The sequence below is a fragment of the Miscanthus floridulus genome, chromosome 2, assembly GCF_019320115.1.
Source record: "Miscanthus floridulus cultivar M001 chromosome 2, ASM1932011v1, whole genome shotgun sequence".
Classification (NCBI taxonomy): Eukaryota; Viridiplantae; Streptophyta; class Magnoliopsida; order Poales; family Poaceae; genus Miscanthus; species Miscanthus floridulus.
The window spans coordinates 104,937,419-104,948,744 of NC_089581.1; the positions used below are offsets into that span (position 1 = coordinate 104,937,419).

General features: G+C 44.1%; 1 protein-coding gene and 1 non-coding gene across 2 annotated transcripts; one reads left to right on the forward strand and one right to left on the reverse strand.

The window, feature by feature from the left end:
- The first annotated feature begins 6,029 nt into the window (after window positions 1–6,029).
- On the forward strand, window positions 6,030–6,118 carry TRNAM-CAU (transfer RNA methionine (anticodon CAU)). Its single transcript is given in 2 exon segments — window positions 6,030–6,067; window positions 6,083–6,118. It is a non-coding gene; the product is annotated as a tRNA-Met (tRNA).
- Window positions 6,119–9,718: 3,600 nt separating this feature from the next.
- LOC136539298 (abscisic acid receptor PYL10-like) lies at window positions 9,719–10,762 on the reverse strand. The gene has a single exon (XM_066531250.1). It carries the CDS (start codon window positions 10,627–10,629, stop codon window positions 9,997–9,999), a length of 633 nt encoding a protein of 210 aa, XP_066387347.1. The 5' UTR covers window positions 10,630–10,762; the 3' UTR covers window positions 9,719–9,996.
- Window positions 10,763–11,326: the final 564 nt, after the last annotated feature.

Below are 11,326 nucleotides of genomic sequence, written 5' to 3' on the forward strand. Positions count from 1 at the left end.
CAAATACTACACTTCTTGAGGAATCCAACAAAATTTGGTTCACCAAAATTGGACACTCCTAGCTTGAGATATGAATTTTTGAAACATGCATTCAAATCTGTGAAATAAATCTAGAAAATCAAATTCAAATCCGACCGACAGCTAGGGCCCGCGGTCAACGGGGACCCACCCGTCAGCGAGACCAAAATAGGGGATGACGCTGACCGGCGAGAACTAGGCGACGACGAGGTCTCTGGCGGTAGCGTCTTAACCACTTCACTCTTCTCACCCTCGCGCATTGACTGGTAGGCTTAGTTGGCTCGGTGGCTCACCAGAGCAAGCTTGATGGCGGCCATGGCAGACGGCGGAGGTTTGGTGGTGGTACCCCCACCATCTCTGACTATGGCATACTCAGGTGAGGAAGGCTACCCTTTCCTAGGTGACCTAGCAAAGCTACATGGTGCAGGTGAGGGTTTGAGGTGGCGTCGGTGAGCTTGGCCGCGTGCATGGCCGTGCGGCGGCGCACAGAGCACAGCGGTGCTCTCACTATTCTAGCTAAATGACAATGAAAGGTGGGTCTCCGTCATGCCACTATCTAGGTCTAGGGTTATTCGACCTAAGGCGTAAGAGAATGGAGGGAGACGGTGAACCAACTCAGCAGCGACAAGCTCGAGTGCCACGGTGGCCACGGCGGACGCAGGTGGAGCGATGACTCATTCCGACGCCATCAAGCGGTGGCGTCATTCCTAGCTCTAGCCTAAGCATCTAGATTGTAGCATGGTGCTAGACCAGAGAAGATGGAGGTATGTGGTGCGGTGGAACAGTCAGGACACGGCGAGCTACGAGCGCGGCGGCGCTCTAGTGACGATGGTGGCAACGGCAAAGCTAAATGCCGCTATACCTGGGGTTGATAGGTGATGCTGGTGGCTTGAGGAGGTGGAGGTAATGGCAGAGCAGCTGTGGTCGAGATGAATCGGTTGGCGAGGCTACGTCGGCGATGAGCGGTTGCGGTGACGCACAGCGAGCTCGGTGCGAAGCTTTGGCGAGGCAGAGCGAGAGGGAGAAAGTGAGAGCGGGCGAGTGGAGTGAGCAGCAGGGGCGTGGTGCTTATGTGCTCATTCTGGTTAGACTAGTTGGGCCAATACCGGTGTGCTGCCACCACATGGCAGCCGCGACCTGTGGCCGGTCGGCCACTACCATGCGCGCGGACAAGGGTTCAGACGCCACGAAGCCGACTGATAGCGTGATTTCGACCCCATATAACTCCTAATTCGTTCGTCCATTGCAAAAACTCCATTAATGAAAGTTGTAGAGCTACATGCCATCTACAACTTTGCTTTAGGAAGAATCCCCTAATTCGCAATGGTTATCCAGTTACAACGCTCCCAAGTGGGGTACATCGAAACTAAAAGCGGCATTAGGACTTAGAAAATTTTGCAAGTCTCAAAATAACATTTCCTTGCTAGTTGTGAGCTTTTTTTGAGCATGTTATGCACTGAACTAGACCTTGACCTCAAAATAAAAGTTGTTACCCTAGTCAAGTACTACAACTTTTATTTAGGTCATAGCGCCATGCAAATACTCTAAGCTACTATTTAACTTTGATCAAACTAGTATCATGAAAATGACATTTCAAATGAAACCAACACTTAGAAGCAAAATTGTCCTATGTCATAAATACAAACATGGTTCCATTTACCATCCTATATGTGTCTAAGGTGTTTTCATGACCTCACAACCATTTTATACATTGGTCATACATGATTGCAAGCATAAGCATATATATAAATCAACATTTCATGTGACAATGTATTAGAATGAGATGAAATTTCATATGCTCATATTCATGAATGCTTGGATGATGCTTGTGCTCATGAAATGCAGATGTCAAATGCAATGCTTAACATCGGGGTGTTATAGAAAATGAATACCTCTCGCAACTGATGGAACAAACTTATTAATATCATTGACTATGTTGTTGTAAGGAAAGCTAGGGGACAACATTTTTCTCTTTCACCTCATTGGCGTTATGTGCAGCATCTAAGAGAATCTGAAGAACGTTGAGAATTAGACTCTCAGTGGGCAACAAACAGAAACTGCACTTCCCATATGAATTCTCCTGAACAAGCTTGCATAACTCATCAACCACCTAAAGAAAAAAAGAAAGACAATGAAAATGAAGTGAAAATAAACAAGTAACATAAAAAGAAAAAGCATACAGACAAAATAAATTACATTTTCAGACAAAAAATCACCAAATTACATAGTAAGCTTCTCCCTTAATCCCATTGATTTACATTAGCCTATATTGTGCAAAAAAAGAATACATTAAGCAACAAAGATAAAAAAAAAACTAACTCAAAAAACAAACCTTATCTTGATCGTTACAAACTCCATTAACTTCACGGGGACTCCCTTGGCCTCATTCATTTTCTAAAAGAATGTAGAAAAAACAAACTGTTGCATGAGCCAAAAAATGGAAAATAGAAAAACAGGGGAGTGCAAAAAAAATACCTTGGATTTGCAAAAAAACAAGAAATTCCTCCAACAAATTGATATTTGGAGTAGAAATAAAGGACTGAAAACAAAAAAAAAAAGAACAAAACATTTATCACTCATACAACTAGTACAACACACACTTACAGGTTCAAAACCTTTGTGACCTTGCACTGCTCGAGTACTTTCCTCAACTACACGAAAACAATTGCTCCTGTCAGCCATCAATACCTAAAAAAATTAGAACAAAAAAATTAACCTGCAGAGTCAAAGGACTAATTGAATGCTGGCCACTTCAAAAACCAAAAAAATAAATAAATGAGATTGGAAAAATCTGCACTGATGAAAAGAATAGGTGCCTAACAATGAAGTCCGATTTTACCAAAACCAAGCCCTCAATTGAAAAAACACAGATATGGGATTAGCCTACTTAGATAAAACACATACCAAACACACCACAAAAAAAATCATATACTTTATACAATCTGAAAGCTCAAACACTTAACCAGGCTCTTTTTTCCTCTCCAAATACAGACTGAAACTAATATGAACATTTAGCCTACATATAAAACACTAAAAAATGAAAAGAAACTGCAGATCATCTAATGGAAAAAAACAAAAATACCGAATTAGCCTACATAGATAAAAACTGCAAATCAAGCAAACAGGTAACTGGTATTCAGGTAACTGCAATTAAACTAAGTCAAAGACATATCAATGCACTAACTCATACAATTTCAGGCATCAGGTAGCATTTGAAAAGTATCAAAACGCTGAAAATGAAACTGAGAACTAAAAATGGAATGACGACATAATCTTGCCTTTGGGTTAGTGGTGGGGTGCATGCTGAGACGAATCAAATTGTTTCGTTGCAATCGTCACCAACCATAACCAAAATGACAGTAAACAGACTAGGAGAGCAGAGCAGGTAGGCAAATGCTAGCAGCAAACAAAGCAATCTAGCTAGGTCCTTACTCCTACCAACCGAGGCAATAAGGCAAAAACGATGGATGGATCATAGATCACATACTAGCTAGTACTCACAAAATAATGCACTTCAAATTCAAACATAATGAACATGGTGTCCTACATCGAACACCTCCAAACACAAGGAGAATACCAAAAACTCCTAAAACTCAAAACAAAATGGGATTCTCGGATCCAACATCGAACTAAACTGCGGATCGGAAGAACACGGGAGCTCGAATCCCCAGCAACAACCACTATGGGAGAAACCCTAGACGACGAAAATGAAGCACAACTGACATTGAGCCTAGAACCTGAACAAGAGTAACACAAATACACACCAGATCTGCGATACCTGTCGCCTAAACGCATTGCACAGAAACACACAAACAAAAATAGATCCAACCACCAGATCACATTGACAACGAATCAAAACAAGGGGCGTGAGAGAACTTATCTCGAGAAACCCTACAAATCGCCGGTCCACAAAAAAAAGAGGAGCTACGAGTCGACGCCACGGGGGAGCGACCAGTCAATGCGACGGGGGAGCGGCCAATAGCCTCGACGGGGGCTGTGCAAGTCGCCGTGATGGGGGAGCGGCCAGTCGCCGCCACGGGCAGCGCCGAGTCGCTCGCGCCCGGGGAGGGGAAACGGCGAGTTGCCTCGACTAGCCTGGAAGAAGATAAAGGGAAATGAAAATGGGGAAAGGGGAAACGGATCGCACACCTTCGGACGTGAGTCCCAAAAAATCAAACAATAACACAAACAAGTGGGCCCAACATGTCACTAAAACAAAAACGATGGCACACTGCAGAAGAAGATCGGACGCTACACAAACAACGCACAAGACATATCAAATGGCCACATAATCGGTTAATCAAAGACAATAGAATAATCGGGCAGCATATAGCATTTCTGAAAAAATAATGTCACCCACCTCTATGCCTCGCGTGGGATTCGAACACAAGGCCTCATGTATTGCCTCGGGCATATCTTTTCATCCCACCTACACAACATATTTGACTTTGGATGAAATGCTTTTCTTTTAAACTAACCCATCAAAGAACTTTTAGTCCGGGTTGGTAACATCAACCAGGACTAGAAGGACCTTTAGTGCGGGTTTATAAGACCAATTAGGATTAAAGGGTCTACATTAATTTCGGGCCAGTGTTATCAACAGGGACTAAAGGGTTGAGGCTCTTTAGTCCAGGTTGGTAACACCAACCGGAATTAATATAGACCCTTTGATTCAGATTCGAGACTAAAGGGTCCTGAGCTAAAAGTTTAGTTTAGTCCATTCAAACACCCCTTAATTTATCCGTGAAATAAAATTTCTCCGTGAATAGGCTTTGTATTGGCGCTCGTTCGCTCTCTTTTAGCGCCATGGACATGATATTCGTGAGGCTGACAATAAAGCTTGTCTTGAATTTGATGGAGCTGATAAGGGCACGTATAATCAACGACGCTCTCAACAGCCTGAGCTGTTTACTAAATCTTAGATAACTTTTTCAATAGCACTAACTTTTATTACATAGCTTATAATATAAATAACTTCACATGACATTCTCGTATAATCCTCGCTAGCTTATGCACATGAACCAATAAATTATGTGAGACAAATAAATAACTTCACATGACATCCTCATATAATTCTCGCTAACTCATGCATACGAACCAATAAATTTTGTGAGAGAAATAAATACTCCCTCTGATTCTCTAAAACAAGTCGTTTTGGACATTGACATGGTCTTTAAGAAACGATTTTGACTGTAACTTTTTGCTATAAAATATTTATAAAATATAGTCAATATATACTTTTATGAAACTACATTTCGAGATGAATCTACTTACATCACTTTTATATTTTCAAACTCAACCCAAAAAAAGTTATTTATAGTCAAAGTTTAAAATGTTTGACTTAAGACAACCTCAAAATGATTTGCTTTAGAGAATTGGAGGGAGTAGTTCATAAATAAGCTAATAGTTATTATATATAAGTGGCTTGATAGATAAGTTTATATATAACCAGGAGCGGACTATATTGTTAGCCTTCCTCACGTTGCTGATGCTCACTGCCGCGCCGCGGCGACAGTGCACAGCGTGCGTCTGTCGTCTGTCCTGCAACGTCAACAGCTGCTAAATTCGTGATGCTGACTTAGTGACTTCATTGCTGTGGTCTCAGAATTGCTGTGAATTCCAGTTCCTTTTGCTGTCGTCGTGGTCCATAACATCTCTAGAGGGTGTTTGATTCTTTAGTTGCTTCTAAAATTCATATCACATTGAATGTTTAGATAATAATAAGAAATATTAAATATAGATTAATTACAAAACCAATTACATAGATGAAGGCTAATTTACGAGATGATTTTTTAAGCTTAATTAATCTATCATTAGCATATATTTACTGTAGCACCGCGTTGTCAAATCATGGACTAATTAGGTTTAAAAGATTCGTTTCGTAAATTAGTCGCAAGTTGTGCAATTAGTTTCGTAATTAGTCTATATTTAATACTCCATGTATCCAGAATTTTAGGAACTCCTGTACCAAACCGGCTCTTAGAAAACCCTTAGCTTGGCTTAGCACCAATGGGGTGGTGGCGCAGTTGGCTAGCGCGTAGGTCTCATAGCTAATTGATGAGTGATCCTGAGGTCGAGAGTTCGAGCCTCTCTCACCCCAAGGTTTTTGCTCTCCGTCAGGCAACTTTTCACCCCAAGTTTTTGCTCTCCGTCAGGCAACTTTTCACCCTGACTTTATGTGACCCTGAAGTTTTATGTTTTTTTGCCCCTGACTTGATGTGATTTGGTGATCACTTTCTGTTGGACTTTTGAGAAAAAAATATTCTCATTAGTTGTGCTTGACATGATTGTATCCTGGCCAGCTGAGCTATGGGCTGAGGCGCATAGCAGAGGACACTCTTTTCTTGCTTTGATTATTATTAGTGCAAGTTGGGCAAGTTGATGAGGGGCGGTCATTGTCCGGAAGACAGCACCATGTGAGAGTGCAACTGTCTCCCAGGCTTTTAATTTCCTCTCTCATCGTCGCCAGCGCCAACGGCACGGCAGCCACCAGCAGTACGCCTCTGCTCCTGTCACGCGGGACGACATGTGCAGATTTCGCTGCATGCAAGATTGCACAGTTTGGGATACGAAATGCGTACTACAGCCCCTTTGGCTTCATTTATAAGTCGTACTTTTTTAGTTAATAAATAATATTTTTTTATAATAAATTAGTCAACAGTGCTTTAAGTCATGACTTATCAGTCAAATCAAAGATGCATTAGTTGAAAGAGAGAGAAAAGAGTAGAAAACATCAGCTCAGGCAACATGCAGCGCCGATCAATTGCACGGTCGCCCAGGTCCTAGGTCCCGCCACTAGCGTGTCCTCCCCCATCAACCTGTGCCTCGTTCATTTGGACTTGTTTGGCTGATAAGCCATGACTGAAAGTACCATTGGCTGATTTAGTGTGAGAGAAAAATATTATTCGTTGGCTGAAAAAATATGTATTATAAGTCAAACAAGCACAAACGAACAGGCCGTACTATATGATAGGAAAGGAAGGGGCCCACATGAATGTGGCACTAGATTTCTCTTAGGGTGTCCCAAAAACAAGAATGTATAAAATAGTATTTACTTTTATCTCTCATGTAAACGTAAGCTAGCATGTAGCTAGCACCATTGCGGACGCCCTTACGATAAGAGTACAGTTGGTAGCCAATTTCAGCGCACAAACTTTTAGGGTTTGATGTTGTTGCCGATCTAGGAACCACCGCCTTTTCTTTTCTTTCTTCTTCTCTTTTGGTGAACACATAAACTCGGGGTCATCCATGGATATGTGTATTTTTCCATCACCTTTTTGCAGAGTGTTATACCAGTGTTTCTCGAGCTCTCGACACTTGATTCGATCTCTTCTTCAAATCCAGCCTCTCTCCCTCTTCTTTTCCAAGTCTGGCGAGCTTAGAAGGGGCTCGGGGGAGACAGGCCGCCTAGGCGGTGGGGATGTCGAGAGGACGGCATTAGAGTTCCGGCAGCGGTGGAGGCGGCCAAGCCAGGTCAGGGTGGGGGCGCCATGGCCATGGTGGCGACTGGGAGGGGGGAGAGAAAGTAGGAGGCCCTACCGCGCCGCAGCAAGACGGTGGGCGGTGCATTAGAGGACGAAGAAGAATGGTGAAGGAAAAATCGAGTGCTCCAGCACTCGGCCACTCGGTAGACCACCCCTTTTTTTGTATTTCATTTTCAGTTGTGGTTGCAAGGCAAAGCAGAAAGAATCTAAACCAGTTGGCGACACCTTTTAGTGATTGATTCCGAGTTGCTGACGAATAAAGGGGACTGTGAGATGGAATGAAGCGGAGCCACCTCGGCTTTATTTGCAAGTCACGTGGGCAATGGCAGTGCTGCCAGAATCTCTTGATTTTTCAACTGTGGCAATTGCCCCTGATATGGTGGTGTGGCCGAATACGAAAGGAAATGGCCATTGGTTTCGTGAGCATCTCACTCAGTCACTCATTTCCCGCGCCTTCACTGTCTGAATCTTCCTTACAGCAACTCCAAGAGAGTTGCTATTTCTAATATAGAGTTTAGTTTAGCCTACTTGTAACATAAAATGGTCTGCAATGGATATTTTATTCGAGATTGTAAAATATCTAGGCCATATATCCTTGCTTTCTCGGTGGGTAAAAATAGCTAGTTGGCACCGCTTGCCATCACGCTTGCTTGCGCCAATTTCTATGCGTTGATTGGCCAGGAGCCCAGGATGGGCCTAGGTCCCGTGCATGTCGCTTGAGTTTAATCCAAGCCTAATGACGTGGCAGCAGGATCAATAAAATGGAGAGCCCGCTTTAGACAAGCTGCTGCGGAACCTTGTCATTTTGAGAGGCTAAATTATTTTAGAGAGCCAAATTCCATATCAAATCTAGCCTTACTCTTGGAGTTGCTCTTAGCTTTTCAGAGGCATTCAGCCTGTTCACTTATTGGTTTCTGAGCTGATAAATCCCGACTAGTGCTAGGCATTGTTATGAGAGAAAAAACACTGTTAGCTGGCTGATAAGCCCTGACTGAAACCAGCAAGCGAACAGGCTGAATTGCAAGATATGGCTTCTAGAAGGGGAAGGTGCGGCAGCCTTCAGGAACACAAGAATTTATTTTACAGGAAACCATTTGATTTTCCCACTAATTGAATAAAAAAAAGATAATGCCATCGAAAATGCTATACATAAATAGAAACTTTGAAGCGTAATTAGTCCTCTTTTCAGTACAATTAAAGCCCTATCGGCAGGCAAGTCTATGAGCAAGCAAAGTACAAGAAAAATGTGTACAAGATGAGTGAAAATACACTCGCCACGTCACGCTGATCTGGTACAAATAAGAATTGCTTGAGAGCTGCAAGTAAAAAGATGGTGACATCCATATCCATTGCATGAAAACAAAACAAAACAAGGGGTGTCGCCCTAGCTTATCTGACGCTTGTTCCTAAACACTGTACACGTAGCAGGAAAATATGGCAAGAGACAAAAACATCCTGCCAGGCTAAGCATCTCAAGACAACCATCAAATATAGTACCAGTAAGATTTAAGGAATCGACGAGGCTTGCTATTTCCTGGGCCTCGTTTAGATTGAGGTTAGGAATCAGTATTGGGCACTGTAGCACTTTCGTTTGTATTTAACAATTATTGTCCAATCATGGCCTAACTAGGCTCAAAAGATTCGTCTCGTAATTTACAATCAAACTGTGTAATTAGTTATTTTTTTATCTACATTTAATACTCCATGCATGTATCCAAAGATTTGATGTAACGGAGAGAGAGTGAAAAAACTTGCAATCTAAATAAGGCCCTAGTGTACTGCTATGCCTGAGCTACCCGAGATTTATTAATTATATTACTCAAATGTATGATGTACACCTGCACAAAAATACACAGAACCAGACTACCAGCTCATCTAAAATCTTGATGAGAGAAAAAAAGAATGGACCACTACAATGTTTTTTGCATTCTCAAATTATTCAACAAATTCGGTTGCAACCACAACATTAACCATGCATAATCATCACCAGTTAACAACTGCTAAGACATGAATGGAACTAATTAAATGAAGGACAATTGATCAGTGATTCAGTAAGCGCTAGCAATAGTAGGCTTCTCATGCATTTGTACTCCAAACAATCTAGGAGGATCAAACTAGGCATGGATCACATGCATGAAGATAACTACTTGCAGATATGCAATGCGATACAACATACAATGGGAATATGCAATGCAAATATATATGAGAAGCAGCAATTCCTAAGGAATCATTCCAATCACACAAAGCTGAAATTAACCAAATTCAGGAAGAAGTAAATATGAAAGGAAGGAATCTAGGAGATGAAAGAGAGATTATTACAGGTCGCACCCTTGCAATGACACCTAATTCAAGCTGACCGGACCCTCTCCTTGTCTCGTCCAAATCCATCCATGATCAGATTTGTAATTCAGAGAAACCCTTTCCCAAAGAAGTGAAATAACAGAAACGCCCAAAACTTGCTGTTGCTTTCTTCCCTTGCCGATTGCGGCCGCCGCTACTCCGCCGGCTGCGGCGGAGGGACGGAATTGGTGGTGGCGGCAGCGGCGTTGGCCTCGGCGACGGACTTGAGCTTCTGGAGGTTGAGCCTGATGACGGTGTCGGCGAAGAGGCGGGTGTCGTCCTCGGTGTTGCCGTCGGGGACGTCCACGACATAGGACTCGAGCACGACGGTGCAGATCCCGGGGTCCGCGAGCTCGGAGACGGTGGTGATGGAGCGGTAATTCCGAAGGCGGTGCTCGCCTCCGGTGATGGAGAAGCCGAAGACCCTGGCGGCGTCGTCGAGGAGGTCGAGGCGCTCGGTGCTGGTGCTGGCGGGGAGGCCCGAGATGACGCTGACCTCGCGGAGGCGGCCGGGGCGGAGGGCGTCGCCGGCTTCGGGGTCCGGGCGGAGCGCGCAGCTGCGGATGAAGTGCTTGTACACCTGCGGGCAGTCGAAGCGGCGGACGATGGCCCAGACGGCGGCCGGCGGCGCCTGGATGCGCTGCGCCAGCAGCGAGGAGCATTGGCCCTCCCCCACGGCGTAGCGGTGGTGCGCGTCCACCGTCGACCGCAGCTGCTCGTACTCCGCCGCCGTCAGCCCCAGCCCCGCCGGCACCTCCTCGTCCCCGCCCGCACCCTGCTGGTCCATCGCCTTGGGCTCGATTGGATTCGCTGAGATGATTAGGGAAGAGAAGGAAGGGGAGAAATGGTGAGCTGGAGCGCGAGCATATATTTAATACTCCTACATAGCAAGCGAGATGGGGAATTGGGATTTGGGCTTTCTACGAGCAACTCCAACGGTTTCCCATCCCTCCTCCCCATCCTTCATTTTTTGGTAAATTAAGAAAAAACAACATCCAACAGTTTCCCATCCCTCCTCCCCATCTTTGGCAAGTTCGGAAAAACGCCTCCCCAGCACGCATATATGCGCGCGGGATACGACTTCGCATCCGGGGCTCTTCGTTTCTTAGCGGGGCTCTTCGTTCGCTTAGCGGGGCTCTTCGTTCGCTTAGCGGGTCTCTTCGTTTTGTTAACGGGTTTTTTTATTTTACCAAGTCAAAAATGCCAAACTCTTGGAGATGGATTGTTTTTTTACTTGGCATATAATTTTGGGAGTTGGCAAATCACAAGATTTGCCAAGTAAAATTTGACAAACTCTTGGAGATGCTCTACCATCTACCATCCCTCGCTCCCTGTCTTGCTATCGCTGGTTACCTTTGCCCCCGCTTGCCTTCACTCACAGAGTCACAGTTCACTCGCACTCTTTCTCACTCTCCCTTTTGGAGCTTTATTAGGTTGTACCATAGAATTAAAGAGTCTTTTCTCAAATTATAGTTTTCTTTTTA